This window comes from Nerophis ophidion, linkage group LG16 (genome assembly GCF_033978795.1).
Source record: "Nerophis ophidion isolate RoL-2023_Sa linkage group LG16, RoL_Noph_v1.0, whole genome shotgun sequence".
Classification (NCBI taxonomy): Eukaryota; Metazoa; Chordata; class Actinopteri; order Syngnathiformes; family Syngnathidae; genus Nerophis; species Nerophis ophidion.
The window spans coordinates 41,979,095-42,004,094 of NC_084626.1; the positions used below are offsets into that span (position 1 = coordinate 41,979,095).

Genomic DNA, 25,000 nt, shown 5'->3' on the forward strand with positions numbered 1-25,000 from the left:
TAATTCACTTCACTTCACACACTAGGGCCAATCAAAAACATTTTTTTTAATTATGAATCGATTTAGAATCGGGATGTAAAAGAATTATAAAATCGACCCCGCCTTCCGCCCGATTGTAGCTGAGATAGGCGCCAGCACCCCCGCGCGACCCCAAAAGGGAATAAGCGGTAGATAATGGATGGATGGATGGATTATTTGTGTGCACGCCTGCCAGTTTATTGTTAGTCATCGAGTGAAATTGTTGCTTTGTTTGCTGCCACTCTTCTCCTGGTCGACACCACCCTGCTAACACGTATCCTCCGTCCCTCCCCAGTAAAAGCGGAGGGAGACGCCCCGCCCTCGCCCACCTCGTCCCACCACAGCAGCACCACCCAGGGGCCCGGCCTGACGGAGGAGATGGGCAAGCGAACCCCGCAGGGGAGCCAGAACTCCCTCAACACCGTCAGCTCCGGCAGCGGCTCCACCTCCGGCATCGGCAGCGGCGGCGCCAACGCCGTCGTCCCCATCCTCGCCTCCTCCTCCTCCTCCTCCTCCCAGCCTCCCAACGTCACCTCCAGCGCCTCCGCCCTCCATCCCTACGACGTGGACATCCGCCGCGGCGAGAACGAGGGCTTCGGCTTCGTCATCGTCTCCTCCGTGTCGCGGCCCGAGGCCGGCACCACCTTCGGTAAGAGAAGCCTTTTTATGAAACCTTTTAATTTTTGGACGTCTTTACACTGCAAAAAGTCAGTGTTCAAAAACAAGAAAAAAAAATACAAAAATGAGGGGTATTTTACTTAAACTAAGCAAAATTATCTGCCGATAGAACAAGAAAATTTGGCTTGTCAAGACTTTTCAAAACAAGTAAAATTAAAGCTGCAAGCAGCGTTGGTCGGGCCCGCCTTTGGCTGCTGCCGCCGAGACTCAGGCCCTGGTCTTAGTCAGACCTACATAGAAGTTTTTTATTCATGTCTCTACGACATTCCTAACAGAAGTTACAAGCAGTTTTGTCTGTGTTTTTTCTTAGGAGGCGCTAGAGCGCACTTTTGATTTTTGGGGTTTGGTTTTTTATTAGATGGCAATTTTCGCCAGTCCTAATGTGTGTGTAAAATTTGGTGAGTTTTGAAGCATGTTAAGGGGGTGAAATTACAGATCGTTTTTTCTGGATGTTGTTGATAAATGGCTTTCGCTTTGCATAGTAGTGTTTTAACTTGCACCTTGAAGCATTTTAAGGGGGTAAAACTACAGCTCAAAGAGGCAAAAATGACATTTTTTAGGAAAATTTGGCAGGTTTTTTTGATGGCGCGTAAAATCTAAACCGGAGCAGTAATCAAAACTCTTTCGATAACTTTTAAGTAGAAGGGTTCAAACTCTCTTGTGTGCGAGTTTGAAGCTGAAACGACAAACACGCTCAGAGGAGACAACGTTTGAAAAAGGTGACGGGTGTTTACAAAACTTTTATTTTGAAGGGGGAATTTTAAACTTCCTGTTGATTTTTGCTGAAGGATGTTGATCGTTAAAATGTAGGTCTAAGTGAGACCTACATGGAGGTTTTTGTTTCATGTCTTTCCAACATTCCTACGGGAAGTTACAAGCAGTTTTGTCTTAGTTTTCTTCCTAGGAGCAGATTTTTCTGTGTTTTATTCAAAAATTGCGCTAGAGCGCAGTTTTGGGGTTTGGTTATCTCGCAATTTTTGCCTGTCCTGATGTGTGTTCCAAGTTTGGTGAGTTTTGAAGCATTTTAAGGGGGTCAAATTACAGCTCAAAGAGGCAAAAATAGCATTTTTTGCGAAAAATGTAGCTTTGTAGGGGTTTCTCCCAACTTTCTGTTGATTTTTGCTATAGAAGTTTAAATTGGGAAATGTAGGTCTAAGTCAGACCTACATAGAGGTTTTTGTTTCATGTCTCTACGACATTGCTAACGGAAGTTACAAGCAGTCTGTTTTTTTTTCGTAGGGGGCGCTAGAGCGCATTTTTTATTTTTGGGGTTTAGTTTTTTATTAGATGGCAATTTTCGCCAGTTCTGATGAGTGTGTGAAATTTGGTGAGTTTTGAAGCATGGTCAGTAGGTCAAATTACAGTTCAAAGAGGCGGCGGAATAATAATAAAGAATAATAATAAAACGGACGAAAAACAATAGGTCCTTTGGCCATTGCCAAAGGACTCCCTGTGGGAGTCCTTTGGCAATGGGCCATGCGGGCCCTAATTAGCCAACTTCAATGAACCCTAAAATACCTTAAAATAAGTATATTCTCACTAATAACAAGTGTACTACTATACGAGTACGTATTTTCTATTGTTTCATTGAAAATAAAACGGCAGTCTATTTGGCTGCCATCTGTTTTAATATGAGACACAATTGTGTCAAAGTCATGATTTTCTTTTACATTCTTAAAATAAGAAATTCTTACTTTTAAAAAGTAGTTTTATACTTGTGAGTGTTGATGACACAGCTTTGCAACATTTGATATTCTAGTTTCAAGCATGTTTTACTCAATATAGGTCATCAAATCTCAGCTACAAGCTGTAATATCTTACTGATATCATTTAAGACCTAAACACTTAAAACAAGTATAAAATCTTAAGTCCCGGGATACCCAAAATGTCCATAACACACCCAGTCGAGTCCCATGGGGAGGGGGGATGAAAGTTGTAAAAGTCAGCAAAAGTCCCAAAAATGTTCAAAATACCTACACAGTTTCGAGTCCCACAAGTTCTGCCGGCGGCCGGGATGCCCAAAATGTCCAAAAGGCGCCCAGCAAAGTCCCACGGAGAGGTGGGGAGAAAAGTGAGAAAAGTCGGTGAAATGTTCAAAAGTCCCACCTGGGTTGGAGTGTGCACTCAAACTCAAACTCGAACCCGGTTGGGACTCGAACCTTGGTAGGTATTTAGAAAATTTTGGGGGACTTTTGCCGACTTTTTCAAATTTTTCCCCCCTACTTCCCGTGGGACTTTGCTCGGTGCGTTTTGGAAATTTTTTTGTATCCCAGGATTTGTGGACTCGTTGGACTGGAACCCGGGGAGGTATTTTGGACAAAATTGGGACTTTTGAACATTTTGGCCGCCTTTTCCCCCTCTTCTTCCCCGCCTTCCTGTGCACCATTGCCGGGTGTGTTTTGGACACTTGGACAAAAACAGTTTCAAGCATATTTTACTCAAAATAGGTCATAAAATGTCGGAAACAAGCTGTAGTATCTTACTGAGATCATTTAGGACCTAAACACTTAAAACAAGTATAAAATCTTATGTATGGCCGCGCAAGTCCCGGGATGCCCAAAATGTCCATAACACACCCAGTCGAGTCCCATGGGGAGGGGGGATGAAAGTTGTAAAAGTCAGCAAAAGTCCCAAAAATGTTCAAAATACCTACACAGGTTCGAGTCCCACAAGTTCGAGTGCCCAAAATGTCCAAAAGGCGCCCAGCAAAGTCCCACGGAGAGGTGGGGAGAAAAGTGAGAAAAGTCGGTGAAATGTTCAAAAGTCCCACCTGGGTTGGAGTGTGCACTCAAACTCAAACTCGAACCCGGTTGGGACTCGAACCTTGGTAGGTATTTAGAACATTTTGAGGGACTTTTGCCAAGTTTTTCTAATTTTTCCCCCCTACTTCCCGTGGGACTTTGCTCGGTGCGTTTTGGACATTTTTTGTATCCCAGGATTTGTGGACTCGTGGGACTGGAACCCGGGGAGGTATTTTGGACAAAATTGGGACTTTTGAACATTTTGGCCGCCTTTTCCCCCTCTTCTTCCCCGCCTTCTTGTGCACCATTGCTGGGTGTGTTTTGGACACTTGGACAAAAACAGTTTCAAGCATATTTTACTCAAAATAGGTCATACAATGTCGGAAACAAGCTGTAGTATCTTACTGAGATCATTTAGGACCTAAACACTTAAAACAAGTATAAAATCTTATGTATGGCCGCGCAAGTCCCGGGATACCCAAAATGTCCATAACACACCCAGTCGAGTCCCATGGGGAGGGGGGATGAAAGTTGTAAAAGTCAGCAAAAGTCCCAAAAATTTTCAAAATACCTACACAGGTTCGAGTCCCACAAGTTCGAGTGCCCAAAATGTCCAAAAGGCGCCCAGCAAAGTCCCACGGAGAGGTGTGGAGAAAAGTGAGAAAAGTCGGTGAAATGTTCAAAAGTCCCACCTGGGTTGGAGTGTGCACTCAAACTCAAACTCGAACCCGGTTGGGACTCGAACCTTGGTAGGTATTTAGAACATTTTGGGGGACTTTTGCCAACTTTTTCTAATTTTTCCCCCCTACTTCCCGTGGGACTTTGCTCGGTGCGTTTTGGACATTTTTTGTATCCCAGGATTTGTGGACTCGTGGGACTGGAACCCGGGGAGGTATTTTGGACAAAATTGGGACTTTTGAACATTTTGGCCGCCTTTTCCCCCTCTTCTTCCCCGCCTTCCTGTGCACCATTGCTGGGTGTGTTTTGGACACTTGGACAAAAACAGTTTCAAGCATATTTTACTCAAAATAGGTCATAAAATGTCGGAAACAAGCTGTAGTATCTTACTGAGATCATTTAGGACCTAAACACTTAAAACAAGTAAAAGACTCTAACATAAAATCTGCTTAGTGAGAAGAATTATCTTATCAGACAGAAAATAAGCAAATATCACCCTTATTTATAAAACACGGGAGCACTATTTACGGCCAGAACAATATCAAGCGGCGTGTTCTGTGGTGTAGGAGTCCAAAAAACAACAAAAAAAAAGCCTTTCTTCACACACATCTGCTCGGCCTTCATAATTGATCGGAAGTAAAGTGGGTCTTACGTAAGAAGCTTCTATTATTCAACCCGGCCTTCACGGCTCCGGCAAGCCGCCGCTAAGCGACCACGACATTCCAGTTAGGAGTCATGTAAGCAAGGTGTTGTTTACAACCCCCGTTTCCATATGAGTTGGGAAATTGTGTTAGATGTAAATATAAACGGAATACATTTGCAAATCCTTTTCAACCCATATTCATGGCTGCAACACGTGCCAAAGTAGTTGGGAAAGGGCATGTTCACCACTGTGTTACATCACCTTTTCTTTTAACACCACTCAATAAACATTTGGGAACTGAGGAAACTAATTGTTGAAGCTTTGAAAGTGGAATTCTTTCCCATTCTTGTTTTATGTAGAGCAGGGGTAGGGAACCTATGGCTCTGGAGCCAGATGTGGCTCTTTTGATGACTGCATCCGGCTCTCTGATAAATCTGAGCTGACGTAGCTTAACACGATGAGTAATGAATAATTCCACTTGTAATCACAGTGTTAAAAATATTGTTAAAATTTATAAAACATTCTCATGCATTTTTAATCCATCCATCCGTTTTCTACCGCACCTGTTCGAGAAGTTGCGTTAATGGTAAGAAGTTATTTATTTATTATTGGTTAGTTTGGGGCTTGCCCTCCTGGGGGTTCTTCAGACCCCCAAGCACCGACATGAGAGCCTGTTTCAGGGTTACAATATTGTTTTATTTTTCAATACATTTCCAGAAATAGTATTTCCAGCCCCAACCCTGTCTCTCCTCCTGGCTGCTGCTTATAACGGAGCGACAGGTGATTAGATAACAAGGCCCAGGTGGGCCCTCTACGCGCCTGTCGCTGCAGGCCCGCAGGCCACGCCCCCTCCACAGTTAGCTTCAGAATAACAATGTTATTACAAAGAATAAGAAACCTGTTATACTCTAGAAATGTCGGTCTTACTTAAAAATGCATGTGTTTAGTTGAGTTCAGGGTTAAAAAAAATAATTATATGGCTCTAACGGAAATATGTTTTCAAATATTTGGCTTTTTGGCTCTCTCAGCCAAAAAGGTTCCCGACCCCTGATGTAGAGCTTCAGTCGCTCAACAGTCCGGGGTCTCCGCTGTCGTATTTTACGCTTCGTAATGCGCCACACATTTTCCATGGGAGACAGGTCTGGGCTGCAGGCGTGCCAGGAAAGTACCCGCACTCTTTTTTTACCAAGCCACGCTGTTGTAACACGTGGCTTGGCATTGTCTTGCTGAAATAAGCAGGGGCGTCCATGATAACATTGCATATGTTAGTCCAAAACCTGTATGGACCATTCAGCATTAATGGTGCCTTCACAGATGTGTAAGTTACCCATGCCTTGGGGACTAATGCACCCCCATACCATCACAGATGCTGGCTTTTCAACTTTGCGCCTATAACAAACCAAAAGGGCTATTTTCCTCTTTGTTCCGGAGGACACCCCGTCCACAGTTTCCAAATATAAATTTAAATTTGGACTTGTCAGACCACAGAACACTTTTCCTCTTTGCATCAGTCCATCTTAGATGAGCTCTGGCCCAGCGAAGCCAACAGCGTTTTCTGGGTGTTGTTGATAAATGGGCGGTGCTTTGCAGAGTAGAGTTTTAACTCGCACTTACAGATGTAGCGACCAACTGTAGTTATTGACAGTGTTTTTTTATGAAGTGTTCCTGAGCCCATGTGGTGATATCCTTTACACACTGATGTGGGTTTTTGGTGCAGTACCGCCTGGGGAATCAAAGTTGTTTAATATTATCGCTTACGTGCAGTGATTTCTCCAGATTCTCTGAACCTTTTGATGATTTTACGGACCGTGGATGGTAAAATCCCTAAATTCCTTGCAATAGCTCGTTGAGAAATGTTGTTCTAAAACTGTTTGACAATTTTTCTTACAAAGTGGTGACCCTCGCCCCATCCTTGTTTGTGAATGACTTAGCATTTCATGGAAGCTGTTTTTATACCCAATTATGGCACCCACCTGTTCCCAATTAGCCTGCACACCTGTGGGATGTTCCAAATAAGTGTTTGATGAGCATTCCTCAACTTTATCAGTATTTATTGCCACTTTTCCCAACTTCTTTGTCACGTGTTGCTGGCATCAAATTCTAAAGTTAATGATTATTTGGCCCCAAAAAATTTTTCATCAGTTTTAATATCAAATATGTTGTCTTTGTAGCATATTCAACTGAATATGGGTTGAAATTTTGCAAATCATTGTATTCCGTTTATATTTACATCCAACACAATTTCCCAACTCATATGGACACAGAGTTTGTTAGATGGACTGATGCAAAGTGGAAAAGTGTTCTGACGAGTCCACGTTTCAAATTGTTTTTGGAAATATTCGACATCGTGTCATCCGGACCAAAGGGGAAGCGAAACATCCAGACTGTTATTGACCCAAAGTTGGAAAGCCAGCATCTGTGATGGTATGGGGGTGCATTAGTGCCCAAGGAACACTAGTGTTGGTCGCTACATCTGTAAGTGCAAGTTAAAACTCTACTATGCAAAGCCAAAGCCATTTATCAACAACACCCAGAAACGGCCCAAGCTCATGGACTGATGCAAAGTGGAGAAATTTACTGTGGTCTGACGAGTCCACATTTTACATTGTTTTTGGACACTGTGGAACAAAGACGAAAAGAACCCTCCGGACTGTTATAGCCGCAAAGTTGAAAAGCCAGCATCTGTGATGGTATGGGGGTGTATTAGTGCCCAAGGTATGGGTAACTTACACATCTGTGAAGGCACCATTAATGCTGAAAGGTACATACAGGTTTTGGAACAACATACTGGACGCCCCTGCTTATTTCAGCCACATTCAGCACATGTTACAACAGCGTGGCTTTGTAGTAAAAGAGTGCGGGTACTTTCCTGGGCCGCCTGCAGTCCAGACCTGTCTCCCATGGAAAACGTGAGGCGCATTATGAAGCGTAAAATACGACAGCGGAGACCCCGGACTGTTTAACGACTGAAGCTCTTCATAAAACAAGAATGGGAAAGAATTCCACTTTCAAAGCTTCAACAATTAGTTTCCTCAGTTCCCAAACGTTTATTGAGTGTTGTTAAAGGAAAAGGTGATGTAACACAGTGGTGAACATGCCCTTTCCCAACTACTTTGGCATATGTTGTAGCCATGATATACTAAGTTAATTATTATTTGCAAAAAAAAAATAAAGTTTATGAGTTTGAATATCAAATATCTGAATATGGGTTGAAAAGTATTTGCAAATCATTGTATTCCGTTTATATTTACATCTTACACAATTTCCCAACTCATATGGAAACGGGCTTTGTACTTATTTTAAGGTATTTTGGGGTTCATTGAGGTTTGTTAATTTTACTTGTTTTGGAAAGTCTTGACAAGCCAAATCTTCTTCTTCTATTGGCAGATAATTTTGCTTAGTTTAAAACAAATACCCCTCCCTTTTTTGTATTTTTTTAAAAAAAATTATTGTTTTTGCACACTGACTTTTTGCAGTGCGGCATAGCTCTTGGTTGGTAGAGCGGCCGTGCCAGCAACTTGAGGGTTGCAGGTTCGATTCCCGCTTCCGCCATCCTAGTCACTGCCGTTGTGTCCTTGAGCAAGACACTTTACCCACCTCCTCCCAGTGCCACCCACACTGGTTTAAATGTAACTTAGATATCAGGTTTCACTATGTAAAGCGCTTTGAGTCACTAGAGAAAAGCGCTATATAAATATAATTCATTTCACTTCACTAATAACATCTGAATCGCCCTGCCGTCTATTTTTTTCTAGTCCTTCACTCTCACTTTCCTCATCCACGAATCTTTTATCCTCGCTCAAATTAATGGGGCAAATCGTCGCTATCTCGGTCCGAATCGCTCTCGCTGCCGGTGGCCGTGATTGTAAACAATGTTCAGATGTTGAAGTCAGTGCTGCACTCTCTGCCCTCTCTCGCCTTGATTTCCTGTTTGCGCCACTTTGGCATTTTTCACTGTCCTCCGCGCTGGCTTTTCTCTGCGTGGGCAGGACCGAGGGAGGGGGGGTAGAAAAAAAATTAATACACAGCTTTCTGGCTTTGGAAGTCAGAGATTGCTTTCAGAGGCTGAGGGGAAACTCTTTATATCCCCCCTCAAACTAGTGAAGTTGGCACTTTGTGTAAATGGTAAATAAAAACAATGATTTGGAAATCCTTTTCAACTTATATTTAATTGAAGAGACTACAAAAACAAGATATTTAAAGTTCTAATCTGAGAAACTTCTTTTTTTTTGTGTGCAAATAATCATTAATTTAGAATTTAATGGCAGCAACACGTTGCAAAAAATTGGCATTTTTACCACTGTGTTACATGGCCTTTCCTTTTAACAACACTCTGTAAACGTTTGGGAACTGAGAAAAATTATTTTTTAAGTTTTTCAGGTGGAATTCTTTCCCATTCTTGCTTGATGTACAGCTTAAAGGCCTACTGAAACCCATAGTTTATATATCAATGATGAAATATTAACATTGCAACACATGCCAATACGGCCTTTTTAGTTTACTAAATTGAAATTTAAAAATTTCGCGCCGAAGTATCCTGCTGAAATGTCGCGGTATTTTGACGCGTGCGCGTGACCTCGCGCATTGTAGAGAACATTTTGTTCCAGCACCGATCCCAGCTTTCATCGCATAATTCCACAGTATTCTGGACATCAGTGTTGCTGAATCTTTTGCAATTTGTTCAATGAATAATGGAGACGTCAAAGAAGAAAGCTGTATTGCGGCCGCCTTTAGCAACGCAAACACAGCCGGTGTTTCGTCGTTTACATTCCCGAAAGATGACGGTGAAGCTTTACGATGGAACGGAGCGGTCAAGCGAACACGGTTGGGTTGGACTACACACACAAAGTACAGTGTATTATGCAGCGATCATTTCGAAAGATCGTGTTTCGAAGAGGGTCCTTTGCGAAGGGCAGAGATGGGCATCGCCACCACCCGTCGACTGGTGCTGAAGAAAGGTGCAGGGCCGACCTTTAGGTACGACCATATAATCTCACTAAAACACTAGTAACACAATAAGCAGATAAGGGATTTTCCTGAATTATCCTAGTAGTATCGATCATATACTCATACTCCCCCTGGTATCGACGCTACCAATTTCTTGATTGATCCGCCTCCTCTTAGTGAATTATTAGTGAATTATATTTATATAGCGCTTTTCTCTAGTGACTCAAAGCGCTTTACATAGTGAAACCCAATATCTAAGTTACATTTAAACCAGTGTGGGTGGCACTGGGAGCAGGTGGGTAAAGTGTCTTGCCCAAGGACACAACGGCAGTGACTACGATGGCGGAAGCGGGAATCGAACCTGCAACCCTCAAGTTGCTGGCACGGCCACTCTACCAACCGAGCTATACCGCCCCACGTGTCGTGTACTGACCGTGACAATGCTGACACACCAATATCCTCTCTCTAGACTCTTATTCATCTATTTCCTGTTAATATCTGCTTACTTCCTGCTGCCACATGGTTCCATCTACACTTCTTAAACTTTACTAAGCACTTATTTCTTGGTGTTGTTCAAAACCGGCTCAGTGGTTACCTCAGCTTTTGGCACACCCGCCCCTGGTTGGCTCTCAGTGTGTGGCCTCGTCCTCCAGTGATAGCACTACTTGGAAAGGATTCGTTAAACACAAAAAAATGCAGTTTATTTATGGGAGTGGCTCCACACTGTGTACGGAGACACAATTAGCCCCCGGCTTGTAGCTAGGGGGCTAAACAAATAATAATAAATTGCATTAAAAGACTATTGAGCGTGCAGTTATATAAGCTGCATTCCACTAAATTTTATTAGAAAAAAATATGTTAGCCGTATCGGACGCAGATATATACCTTGTAAAAATTAATTTTTTACGCATAGATATTTTGTAAATGTTTATTTACATACCTTAACTGTTACCAATTGGTGCCTATAACACAGCAGTAAAACGGCTGATCAAACAAAACAGAAGTCATTGTTATGGACCCATTATTTATTTTATTTTTTATTTTTTTTACTATATATATATTACTATATTACTTAATTATTGTGTATGCACCTTAGGGCAGTGGTCCCCAACCTTTTTGGAACTTAATAATTTGTCCTGCGGCCCGGGGGTATTTTATTTTTATTTTTTATTTTTTTTTGTCATGAAAAAGGGAGGTTTTTTGGGTTAGTGCCCTAATTGTAAGTGTATCTTGTGTTTTTTATGTTGATTTAAAAAATAATAATAATAAAAAATTATTCTGCGGCCCGGTGGTTGGGGACCACTGCCTTAGGGTATCTGCTCCAATTTCGTTCACTGTAATAATGACAAATAAAACTCTATTTTATACTATTTTATTAGCTGCAGAAGCTAGATCTCCAATCTGCTAAACAGACTCAACGTTTTGAAATGAATTATTTATACAGAAATATTTTGTAAATGTTCATTTTCATACCCTAATTGTTTCCAATTGGTGACTATAACACTTCAGTAAAACGGCTGATCAAACAAAACAAAAGTCATCGTCATGGACCCATTATTTATTTATTTATTTTACTATATATATGTTACTATATTACTAAATTATTGTGTATGCACCTTAGGGCAGTGGTCCCCAACCTTTTTGTAGCTGCGGACTGGTAAACGCTTGATAATTTGTCCTGCGGCCCGGGGGTGGGGTATTTCATTTAATTTTTATTTATTTTTTTGTCAGGAAAAAGGGAGGTTTTTTGGCTTAGTGCCCTAATTGTAAGTGTATTTTGTGTTTTTTATGTTGATTTGAGAAAAAAAAAATAATAATAAAAAATGATTCTGCAGCCCGGTGGTTGGGGACCACTGCCTTAGGGGATCTGTTCCAATTTTGTTCACTGTAATAATGACAAATAAAACTCTATTCTATACTATTCTATTAGCTGTAGAAGCTAGCTCTCCAATCAGCTAAACAGACTCAACGTTGTGAAATTAATTATTTAGACAGAAATATTTTGTAAATGTTTATGTACATACCATAATTGTTTCCAATGGGTGCCTATAACCCGGCAGTAAAACGGCTGATCAAACAAAACAGGAGTTATCGTCATGGACACATTGTTTTATTATATATATATTTTTTTTACTATTGAAATTACTAAATTATTGTGTATGCACCTTAGGGGATCTGCTCCAATTGTGTCGTTATTTGAACCTGTTGACTGGAATAATGACGAATAAAACTATTCTATTCTATTAGCTGCGGAAGCTAGCTTTCCAATCAGTTAAACAGACTCAATAAGTCCACGGTGACGTTTTCGTGAATTTACTGAGGAATTTTTAGCACTGAAACAATACAAAAAGAATGCAGTTTTAAGTTAATAATATCAATCATCAGTCAATCAATGTTTATTTATATTGCCCTGAATCACACGTGTCTCAAAGGGCTGCACGAACCACAATGACATCCTCGGTTCAGATCTCACGACGTCAGGGCAAGGAAAACTCACAACCCAGTGGGATGCGAGTCCAGTCCATAGTGGATCTAACATAATAGTTTGAGAGTCCAGTCCATAGTGGATCTAACATAATAGTGTGAGAGTCCAGTCCATAGTGGTTCCAGCATAATAGTGAAAGTCCAGTCCATAGTGGATCTAACATAATAGTGAGAGTCCAGTCCATAGTGGATCTAATATAATAGTGAGAGTCCAGTCCATAGTGGATCTAACATAATAGTGAGAGTCCAGTCCATAGTGGATCTAACATAATAGTGAGAGTCCAGTCCATAGTGGATCTAACATAATAGTGTGAGAGTCCAGTCCATAGTGGATCTAACATAACAGTGAGATTCCAGTCCATAGTGGTTCCAGCATAATAGTGAAAGTCCTGTCCATAGTGGATCTAACATAATAGTGAGAGTCTAGTCCATAGTGGATCTAACATAATAGTGAGAGTCCAGTCCATAGTGGATCTAACGTAATAGTGAAAGTCCAGTCCATAGTGGATCGAACATAATAGCATGAGTCAAGTCCATAGTGGATCTAACATAATAGTGAGAGTCCAGTCCATAGTGGATCTAACGAAACAGTGAGAGTCCAGTCCACAGTGGATCTAACATGATAGTGAGAGTCCAGTCCATAGTGGATCTAATATAATAGTAAGAGTCCAGTCCATAGTGGATCTAACATAATAGTGAGTCCAGTCCATAGTGGATATAACATAATATTGTGAAAGTCCAGTCCATAGTGGATCTAACACAATAGTGAAAGTCCAGTCCATAGTGGATCTAATATAATAGTAAGAGTCCAGTCCATAGTGGATCTAACATAATAGTGAGAGAGTCCAGTCCATAGTGGATCTAACATAATAGTGAGAGAGTCCAGTCCATAGTGGATCTAACACAATAGTGAAAGTCCAGTCCATAGTGGATCTAACATAATAGTGAGAGTCCAGTCCATAGTGGATCTAACATAATAGTGAGAGTCCAATCCATAGTGGATCTAACATAATATTGTGAAAGTCCAGTCCATAGTGGATCTAACATAATAGTGAGAGTCCAGTCTATAGTGGATCCAACATGATAGTGAGAGTCCAGTCCATAGTGGATCCAATATAATAGTAAGAGTCCAGTCCATAGTGGATCTAACATGATAGTGAGAGTCCAGTCCATAGTGGATCCAACATAATAGTGAAAGTCCAGTCCATAGTGGATCCAACATAATAGTGAAAGTCCAGTCCATAGTGGATCTAACATAATAGTGAAAGTCCAGTCCATAGTGGATCTAACATAATCGTGGGAGTCCAGTCCATAGTAGATCTAACATAATAGTGATAGTCCAATCCATAGTGGATCTAATTTAATAGTGAAAGTCCAGTCCATAGTGGATCCAACATAATCGTGAAAGTCCAGTCCATAGTGGATCTAACATAATAGTGTGAGAGTCCAGTCGATTGTGGATCTAACATAATAGTATGAGTCCAGTCCATAATGGATCTAACATAAAAGTGAGAGTCCAGTCCACAGTGGATCTAACATAATAGTGAGAGTCCAACCCATAGTGGATCTAACATAATAGTGAGAGTCTATTCCATAGTGGATCTAACATAATAGTGATAGTCCAGTCCTTAGTGGATGTAACATAATAGTGTGTGAGTCCAGTCCATAGTGGATCTAACATAATAGTGAGAGTCCAGTCCATAGTGGATCTAACATAATAGTGTGAGAGTCCAGTCCATAGTGGATCTAACATAATAGTGTGAGAGTCCAGTCCATAGTGGATCTAACATAATAGTGTGTGAGCCCAGTCCATAGTGGATCTAACATAATAGTGAGAGTCCAGTCCATAGTGGATCTAACATAATAGTGAGAGTCCAGTCCATAGTGGATCTAATATAATAGTAAGAGTCCAGTCCATAGTGGATCCAACATGATAGTGAGAGTCCAGTCCATAGTGGATCCAACATAATAGTGAAAGTCCAGTCCATAGTGGATCTAACATAATAGTGAAAGTCCAGTCCATAGTGGATCTAACATAATCGTGAGAGTCCAGTCCATAGTAGATCTAACATAATAGTGTGAGAGTCCAGTCCATAGTGGATCTAACATAATAGTGTGAGAGTCCAGTCCATAGTGGATCTAACATAATAGTGTGTGAGTCCAGTCCATAGTGGATCTAACATAATAGTGAGAGTCCAGTCCATAGTGGATCTAACATAATAGTCAGAGTCCAGTCCATAGTGGGTCTAATATAATAGTAAGAGTCCAATCCATAGTGCCATCCATCCATTTCCTACCGCTTATTCTCTTTCGGGGTCGCGGGGGGCGCTGGCGCCTATCTCAGCTACAATCGGGCGGAAGGCAGGGTACACCCTGGACAAGTCGCCACCTCATCGCAGGGCCAACACAGATAGACAGACAACATTCACACTCACTTTCACACACTAGTGGATCTAACATAATAGTGAAAGTCCAGTCCATAGTGGATCCAACATAATCGTGAAAGTCCAGTCCATAGTGGATCTAACATAATAGTGTGAGAGTCATGTCCATAGTGGATTTAACATAATAGTGTGAGTCCAGTCCATAGTGGATCTAACATAATAGTGTGAGAGTCCAGTCCATAGTGGATCTAACATAATAGTGGGAGAGTCCAGTCCATAGTGGATCTAACATAATAGTGAGAGTCCAGTCCATAGTGGATCTAACATAATAGTGTGAGAGTCCAGTCCATAGTGGATCTAACATAATAGTGTGAGAGTCCAGTCCATAGTGGATCCAACATAATAGTGTGAGTCCAGTCCATAGTGGATCCAACATAATAGTGTGAAGTCCAGTCCATAGTGGATCCAACATAATAGTGAGAGTCCAATCCATAGTGGATCTGACATAATATCCAGGTTCTTTACCGAGTAAGATAAGCCGCAGGGTTCAAAGTGAAGGGGGAAAAAAATTGCAGCCTATTGTCCGAAATTTACAATAATCGGCCGTGGCGATCCCTTACTTTCCCTGAAAATCGTCCGATATCGATCAATGGAAATTGATCCCTCGTAAGTGTTCGTTCGTAGGCGAGAAGATGTTTTGCTGAGATGTTGACGAACAAAACAAGACTGAGAGATACGAGCGAGCAGTGCAGTGACAGCTGTCAGACCTCAGCGAGAGAGAGAGGGAGTTGCCCTGAAGGCAGATAGGAAGATAACATCTCTGATGTTTATTTGTCATCCCCAAGCAAGTATCCTCTTTTTCATTAGAGCTTACGTTCCCATTTTTAAAAATGCGGCTAGGAAGGTCGGTTGAAAAGCCACTCTTTGCCAATTAACCGCATTCCGCTTTCGTCTTTGGCTTGGCTGCTGGTGACCGTCTCGCTAACCTTCTGGTCTTCTGTCTCTGCTCCCCTTCCCCCGTTTTTCCTCCTTCGCACTTCCTCTCTCTCTCTCTCCATCCTCACACACACACACACACACACACACACACACACATATGCACGCACGCACACACACACACACACCTTACGTATGGTCCGATACGACTCTGGTGACCACAGCTGGCAATGCATGTGTGGCCATGCCCCACAAAATAGGGCGCATCATCGAGGGGAGCCCGGCGGACCGCTGCGGGAAGCTGAAGGTGGGGGACCGCATCCTGGCGGTGAACGGCTGCTCCATCACCAACAAGTCGCACTCGGACATCGTCAACCTCATCAAGGAGGCCGGGAACACCGTCACGCTGCGCATCATTCCCGGGGATGGTGAGTCCACAAAGCTGAAGGCGATACCGTATTTCCTTGAATTGCCGCCGGGGCGCTGATTAATTTAAAACCTTTTCTCACTTACCAAAGGCATGCGTTAAATTTAGGCCTGCGCTAAAAAATTTGAGTGTGATGTAAAGATACCATCATGAAAAGCACATTTTATAAAATAACGTTATTATTGTCTTTTCTTTACTTATAAATGAAGTCCATGCGCAGCTCCTTCTGATAACTTGTTTGTAGTCTTCCTTATCTTTCTTCAGTTTTAAAAGTCTCTCCGTCTCGATGGAGATCTTCCTTTATTACCTCCTGCTTCGATTGAAAGTCCAGTTTAGAAAACGGGTTTATTTTAGATATGTTAATCCTCCATGTTAAAAGTGCAAGCGAGAGGGAAAAATAAACGATCGCTGCTTGCCAAGTAGTCGCAAGAAGGATCACTAGCGCCCTCTACCACCAGGAGGCGGGAGTCATTTAAGGACTCATATTTGACACACGCAGCTACGGTATATTAATAAAACATAGCTGCTCACTGTTCTTTTTAGCATATTCAATAGCGTGGATCTTAAATCCTACTGAATAGCTCTTAATCCTCTTCCCTTTATGCGATTTCAAATGATTGAAATTTAGGGATGCACCGATTAATCGGTAACCGAATATATTCGGCCGAATATGGCAAAAAAAAGCCACATTTGGCCTTCGGTGGAATGAGTTAAAAGCAAGGCCGAATAGTGGCGTGTGACGCAAAGACGCAATTTTTTGACGCGGTGACGCAATCAACCAACGTGCAGTGTTAAATTTAAATTGTTTTATACATAGTTAGTTTCCTTCTTTTTATTCTGAAGCTGAAGGGGGGGGGGGAGGGTTGCCCACATCTGAGGTCCTCTCCAAGGTTTCTCATAGTCAGCATTGTCACTGGCGTCCCACTGGATGTGAATTCTCCCTGCCCACTGGGTGTGAGTTTTCCTTGCCCTTTTGTGGGTTCTTCCGAGGATGTTGTAGTCGTAATGATTTGTGCAGTCCTTTGAGACATTTGTGATTTGGGGCTATATAAATAAACATTGATTGATTGATTGAAGTACTGTTATTGACAAATCTGTTCCGGCCTGGGATATGTTGTGTACCTGTATAAGTGTATGAGGTTACAAGCACACACTTAATTGAGATTTACTTGAGCCTTCTGTTTACATTATTAGCATATCTACTGTGGCTAAGCAGACTTTTGCCAAAAGGACAATAATTCATTTGTTGTGGGTTCATCCACTTTAATGCACTTTTTTTTTTCTTTTGGAATGCATGTTTTGTTTGAAGGCCTAATATAAATGAAAAACTGTGCTTTTTTTTTGAAAAGCAAAGGCTACTGGATTATTTAAAAAATGTCAATATTCAATAAAAATTTACTTTATTTGAAAAACATGTCTAAAAATGTATTCTAGGCTATTTATGCAACATAAAAAAGTTGTGAAAAACTGCATTTATTATTCGGCCTTCGGCCAAGCGCTCAAATTTTATTCGGTTTCGGCTTCGGCCACAAATTTTCATTTCGGTGCATCCCTAATTGAAATCAGCCTCCTCCGTTTTGAAAATGATGACTAGTGAAGTGTCACTCGTGACGTGACGCGTTTGACCCGGTGGAAATTCTAGACATGCGCTAATAAAAATAATATTTTTCGAAACGATTTTGACCCGGCAGTAATTCTAGGCAGGCGCATACTATATACCCGGCGGCAATTCAAGGAAATACGGTAGTCCATCTTTATGTTGATATGTACAGTCGTGGTCCAAAGTTAACATGAAGAACATAATGTCTTGAGTTTCCAATCATTTCTACAACTCTTATTTTTTTGTGATAAAATGATTGGAACACATGCACTATATTGCCAAAAGTATTTGGCAACCTGCCTTGAGTCATATGTGAACTCGAAGTGCCATCCCATTCCTGACCCATCCATTCATTTTCTTCCGCTTATCCGAAGTCGGGTTGCGGGGGCAGCAGCCTAAGCAGGGAGGCCCAGACTTACCTCTCCCCTGCCACTTGGTCCAGCTCTTCCCGGGGGATCCCGAGGCGTTCCCAGGCCAGCCATGAGACATAGTCTTCCCAATGTGTCCTGGGTCTTCCCCATGGCCTCCTACCGGTCGGATTTGCCCTAAACACCTCCCTAGGGAGGAGTTCCGGTGGCATCCTGACCTGATGCCCGGACCACCTCATCTGCGGCTTAACTTTGAGCTCCTCCCGGATGGCAGAGCTTCTCACCTTATCTCTAAGGGAGAGACCCGCCACCCTGCGGAGGAAACTAATTTGGGCCGCTTGTACCCGTGATCTGGTTCTTTCGGTCATAACCCAAAGCTCATGACCATAGGTGAGGGTCGGAACGTAGATTTTATACCCGTGATCTTGTCCTTTCGGTCATAACCCAAAGCAAATGACCATAGGTGAGGATGGGAACGTAGATCGACCCATAAATTGAGAGCTTTGCCTTCCGGCTCAGCTCCTTCTTCACCACAACGGATCGATACGGCGTCCGCATTACTGAAGACGCCGCACCGATCCGCCTGTCGATCTCACGAGCCACTCTTCCCTCACTCGTGAACAAGACTCCGAGGTACTTGAACTCCTTCACGTGGGGCAGGGTCTCCTCCCCGACCCGGAGATGGCACTCCACCATTTTTACGGGCGAGAACCATGATTTTGCTGGATTCTCATCCCATTCCTAACCCATAGGGTTCTATATGACATGGGTCTGGGAAGGCTGTCCACAAGGTTGCGGGGTTTTTTTAAATAGGAATTTTTGACCATTCTTCCAAAATTGCATTGGTGACGTCACACACTGATGTTGGTCGAGAAAGCCCGGCTCTCAGTCTCCGTTCTAATTCATCCTAAAGGTGTTCTATCGGCATACTTGCCAACCCTCCCGGATTTTCCGGGAGACTCCCGAAATTCAGTGCCTCCCCCGAAAACCATCCATCCATCCATCCATTTTCTACCGCTTCCTCCCGGGACAAATTTTCTCCCGAAAATCTCCCGAAATTCAGGCTAGAGGCCACGCCCTCTCCAGCTCCATGCGGACCCGAGTGACGTTATAACTGTAGAATGATCGAGGGCCAGTTCTTGGTTTCTTATGTGGGTTTATTGTTAGGCAGTCTCATTAACGTCCTTCCAGCGTGGCAACAACACACAACAACAGCAGTCACGTTTTCGTCTACCGTAAAGCAGTTTGTCTGCCGTAAACAGCAATGTTGTGACACTCTTAAACAGGACAATACTGCCATTTACTGTGCATGCATATGTGACAATAACATCTACGGCTTTTAAAGCAGTGGTTTTCAAGCTTTTTTCGGTGATGTACCCCCTGTGAACATTTTATTAATTCAAGTACCCCCTAATCAGATTAAAGCATTTTTGGTTGAAAAAAAAAGATTAGTAAGTAAAATACAGCACTATGTCATCAGTTTCTGATTTATTAAATCGTATAACAGTGCAAAATATTGCTCATTAGTAGTGGTCTTTCTTGAACTATTTGGAAAAAAATCATATAAAAAGAACTAAAAACTTGTTGAAATATAAACAAGTGATTCAATTATAAATAAAGATTTCTACACATACTGCGATGAGGTGGCGACTTGTCCAGGGTGTACCCCGCCTTCCACCTGATTGTAGCTAAGATAGGCACCAGCCACCCCGAAGGGAATAAGCGGTAGAAAATGGATGGATGGATAGCTGTAATGGCGGAATAGCTCGGTTGGTATAGTGGCCGTTCCAGCAACTTGAGGGTTGCAGGTTCGATTCCCGCTTCCGCCATCCTAGTCACTGCCGTTGTGTCCTTGAGCAAGACACTTTACCCACCTGCTCCAAGTGCCCCCCACACTGGTTTAAATGTAACATAGATATCGGGTTTCACTATGTAAAGCGCTTTGAGTCACTAGAGAAAAGCGCTATATAAATATAATTCACTTCACTAATTCACTAAATATACTACTTCCCTCTTAACCACACCCCCAACCACGCCCCTCGCCCAACCCCCGACCACACCCCCCACCTCCCGAAATTGGAGGTCTCAAGGTTGGCAAATATGTCTATCGGGTTCATGTCAGGACTCTGTGCAGGCCAGTCAAGTTCATCCACACCAGACTTTGTCATCCATGTCTTTATGGACCTTGCTTTGTGCACTGGTGCACAGTCATGTTGGAAGACTTTTGGGAGCATGGAATTGTCCAAAATTATTTTGGTATCCTGAAGCATTCAATGTTCCTTTCACTGAAACTAAGGGGCCAAGCCCAACTCCTGAAAAACAACCCCACGCTCACAACCCTGTGGGATGTCAATGAAATCCAATCAGAAGCTTGTGGATGGCTACCAAAAGCACCTTATTGCAGTGAAACTTGCCAAGGGACATGTAACACAATATTATGATTATATATATTATGAATGTTTTTTGTGACCAACAAGTTTGTGCTGCAATCATTTTATCACTAAAAAAATACAAGTTGTAGAAATGATTGGAAACTCAAGACAGCCATGACTTTATGTTCTTTACAAGTGTATGTAAAGTTTTGACCAGGACTTGTTTGTGGGTGTTGCGCAGGGGCTTCAAATATTTTGGTTTCACTGATTATAATTTTTTGCCTTTAGCACATTTTCAAGCAATGTGACACAAACCTTCCTAATTGTTAGAAATCCCACTATTTATATTAAAAATGCTTCACTGATGAGAGTATTTGGCGAGCACCGCTTTGTCCTACTAATTTTGGCGGTCCTTGAACTCACCGTAGTTTGTTTACATGTACGACTTTGCCACGGAAAGACGTGTTTCATGCCACTCCTCCTTTGTCTCATTTTGTCCACCAAATGTTTTATACTGTGCATGAATACACAAGGGTGAGCTTTGTTGATGTTATTGACTTTAGTGCCGTGATAATTTTGGTATGTACATTTTGCATCATTATGCCTTGTTTGTAGGTATATTTAAGCTCATTTAACTTACTTTATGTATATACTCGGTGTATTAAATGTATATTTTCATGTCTCATGACATACTATGTGTCATGATCCGCCACTCGGGTCATGGCATATTCTGGTTTTTGTCCCGTTTTGTATCACATCCTTGTAGTATTTGATTCCTTAGTTCCTGGTGGCACTTAATTTTTTGTTTCCGTTGTCATAGTAACCCATTTGTGTCACCTGCCCTTGGTTTTTCCACACCCACCTGCTTTTTTATTATCCCTTCTATTTAAGCCTGCCCTTGTTTTTCATCCGGTCTGGGATTCTCATTTGCTTCCATGCAACAGGTGACATCGATCTTCCCGCATTGTGTACTTTTTGAACTCGTTAGCTTCCACGCTATTTCTTCCTTTGTTTATGTCCTTAGCTCACATGCTAGCGCTTTCTGTTCGTTTTGTCTTTAGTGCCTTTGTGCAAGTCTTTTTGTTCTTAGTCTATTTTTATAGTTAAGCAAGTCATCATCCATACCTTCACGCTGTGTCCTTTCCGCATTGCTTCCACGAGAGAGCACAACCACACGACAATTCCAGCAAAGCGTCACACTACGGCTGCATTTCTCATAGTCGTTTTTGTGCCGTGCTGTTCCAGACCACAGCAAATGTAAGAAAAAGACAGCCTGCCATTTGGCCATTTTGAGCCAGTAATTTCCAGGAGTTATTTCACCCTCTGTTTTATTAATGTTTACCAATACTGTACTATTACATAAACATTTCTCTCAACGGAGATTTGCATCAGCCTGGGACAAATCGTCATTTTGATAGTAAGCTAATATAGACAATTACATCATGTTTTTGCCTTCGTTATAAGACTTGTTTAAGGCTTTTCATTTCAGATTTGTTTTGTATTTTTGGCCCTATGAATATTTTGTGTTGCCGACCCCTGGATTAAAAATATCAATATCGGCCTCGAGATGAGACCAAAGCAATCAGATCACGCTGTTCGGTATCATTACGATATCGGATTAAAAGAGTGTGACTACAGGGGATTAGTTCATGTCTGGAAGGCTCCCATAATGTTGTAAATTGTATTTACAACGTCGTAAAGTGTTGTATTTATTGCCGTAGCTCTGAAAAAATGAGATTCATAATTAATGATTCTTACTTTGTGGAAATGAATTTGTCGCGGTCATGTCCGGAACCAATTAACAGCGATAAACAGGGGCTTGCAGTGTATTTATGTCCCTTGTATTGCAGTACTGGTGCATTGATTTAAGGATATTTGTGATATTCCATTAACGAATAGTCTTATACACACAAGTTAAAGACTCTCACACACACTACTGAAACAGTCTCTGCACACTCGTTAAACACTCTCACATAAACAACAAAAAACACTTTAGTATGGGGAACATATTCACCATTAATTAGATGCTTATTAAAGTAACAAAGACTTAATTTAGAGTTATTTGGACACAAGAGGAACATATTAAGGTTAGGGTTACTAATAATCAATAATTCTGAGGTTGAGGAAGACTCTTAGTTAATGGCTTACTGCTTGTATAATAAAGCCATGCAGAATAAGGCATTAATAAGTACTTAATGACTAATTAAGAGCCAATATTTTACTAATTTGCATGTTAGTAAGCAACTAATTAATAGTGAATATGTGTTCCCCATACTTAAGTGTTACCAAGCATTTCCTCACACATACTACTAAAGCACTAATGAAACACTCTCACATAAACAACTAAAATGACTAAAAGGCTCAGTTTCAGTAGTTTATATAAGAGCGTTTCAGTAGTGTGTATGACACCGTTTCAGTGGTATGTGTAAGACCGTTTCGGTAGTGCGTATGAGACAGTTTCAGTAGTGTGTGTATGAAAGCGTTTCTGGAGTGTGTATAAGAGTGTCCCAGTAGTGTATATTAGGGCATTTCAGTAGTGTGTATGAGAGTTTTTCAGTAGTATGTATAAGACCTTTTCAGGAGTGTGTGTGACCACGTTTTATTAGTGTGTAAAACAGTATCACTTGTGTATATGACAGCATTTCAGGAGTGTGTATACAACCATTTCAGTAGTGTGTAAGAGTGTTACAGTAGTGTGTATGAGAGCATTTCAGTCGTGTGTATACAACCATTTCAGTAGTGTATATAAGAGCACTTCAGTAGTGTGTATGAGAGCATTTCAGTTGTGTGTACGAGGAATTTTCATGAGTTTGTGATCGCGTTTTATTAGTGTGTAAAACTGTTTCACTTATGTATAATGAGAGCATTTCAGTCGTGTGTGTACAACTATTTCAGTAGTGTGTATAAGACCATTTCAGTCGTGTGTATAAGAGCATTTAAGTAGTGTGTACGAGCCCTTTTCAGGAGTGTGTGACCGCATTTTATTAGTGTGCAAAACTGTTTCACAAATGTATATGAGAGCATTTCAGTAATGTGTATACAACCATTTCAGTAGTGTGTATAAAAGAGTTTCAGTAGTGTGTATGAGAGCATTTCAGTAGTTTGTATACAGTAGTGTGTATAAGAGCATTTCAGTAGTGTGTATGAGAGCATTTCAGTTGTGTGTACAAGGAATTTTCATGAGTGTCTGACCGCGTTTTATTGGTGTGTAAAACTGTTTCCCTTATGTTTAATGAGAGCATTTCAGTAGTGTGTATACAACCATTTCAGTAGTGTGTATAAGATTGTTTCAGTAGTGTGTATGAGAGCATTTCAGTAGTGTGTATACAACTATTTCAGTAGTGGTTGTACGAGCATTTTAGTAGAGTGTATGAGAGCATTTCAGTAGTGCGTAGAAGGAACTTTCAGGTGTGTGTGTGACCGTGTTTTATTAGTATGTAAAACTGATCCACTTGTTTATACGAGAGCATTTCAGTAGTGTGTATACAACCATTACAGTAGTGTGTATAAGCGCGATTCAGTAGTGTGTATGAGAGCATTTCAGTAGTGTGTATAAGCACGATTCAGTAGTGTGTATGAGAGCATTTCAGTTGTGTGTACGAGGAATTTTTAATGAGTCCGTGACTGTGTTTTATTAGTGTGTAAAACTGTTTCACTTGTGTATAATGAGAGCATTTCAGTAGTGTGTACACAACCATTTCAGTAGTGTGTATACAACCATTTCAGTAGTGTGTATGAGAGCATTTCAGTAGTGTGTATACAACTATTTCAGTAGTGGTTATACGAGCATTTTAGTAGAGTGTATGAGAGCATTTCAGTAGTGTGTACAAGGAATTTTCAGGAGTGTGTGACCGCATTTTATTAGTGTGCAAAACTTTCACTTATGTATATGAGAGCATTTCAGTAGTGTGCATACAACCATTTCAGTAGTGTGTATAAGAGAGTTTCAGTAGTGTGTGTGAGACCATTTCAGTCGTGTGTATAAGAGCATTTCAGTAGTGCGTATGAGAGCATTTCATTGGTGTGTACAAGACCTTTTCAGGAGTGTGTGTGACCGCGTTTTATTAGTGTGTAAAACTGTTTCACTTATGTATAATGAGAGCATTTCAGTAGTGTGTACACAACCATTTTAGTAGTGTGTATACAACCATTTCAGTAGTGTGTATTAGAGCATTTCAGTAGTGTGTATAAAACTATTTCAGTAGTGGTTATACAAGCATTTTAGTAGAGTGTATGTGAGCATTTCAGTAGTGTGTACAAGGAATTTTCAGGAGTGTGTGTGACCGTGTTTTATTAGTATGTAAAACTGATCCACTTGTGTATACGAGAGCATTTCAGTAGTGTGTATACAACCATTTCAGTAGTGTGTATAAGCGCAATTCAGTAGTGTGTATGAGAGCATTTCAGTTGTGTGCATAAGCACGATTCAGTAGTGTGTATGAGAGCATTTTAGTTACGAGGAATTTTCATGAGTGTGTGACTGTGTTTTATTAGTGTGTAAAACTGTTTCACTTGTGTATAATGAGAGCATTTCAGTAGTGTGTATAAGATTGTTTCAGTAGTGTGTATGAGAGCATTTCAGTAGTGTGTATACAATTATTTCAGTAGTGTGTATGAGAGCATTTCAGTAGTGTGTATACAATTATTTCAGTAGTGTGTATAAGATTGTTTCTGTAGTGTGTATGAGAGCATTTTGATACTGTGTAAACAACCATTTCAGTAGT

At 41.3% G+C, this 25,000-nt stretch overlaps 1 protein-coding gene across 6 annotated transcripts in view; it reads left to right on the forward strand.

Moving 5' to 3' along the window:
• magi1b (membrane associated guanylate kinase, WW and PDZ domain containing 1b) overlaps positions 1-25,000 on the forward strand; it is a 436,989-nt gene that overhangs the window by 379,044 nt on the left and 32,945 nt on the right. For 5 of the 6 annotated variants that reach the window (XM_061875249.1, XM_061875250.1, XM_061875252.1 and 2 more), the window contains 2 exons: positions 314-667; positions 15,734-15,937. In XM_061875249.1, coding sequence (XP_061731233.1) covers positions 314-667; positions 15,734-15,937 — 558 coding nt within the window. The remainder of the gene's footprint in view (positions 1-313; positions 668-15,733; positions 15,938-25,000) is intronic. The other variant, XM_061875251.1, reaches the window with a different exon arrangement.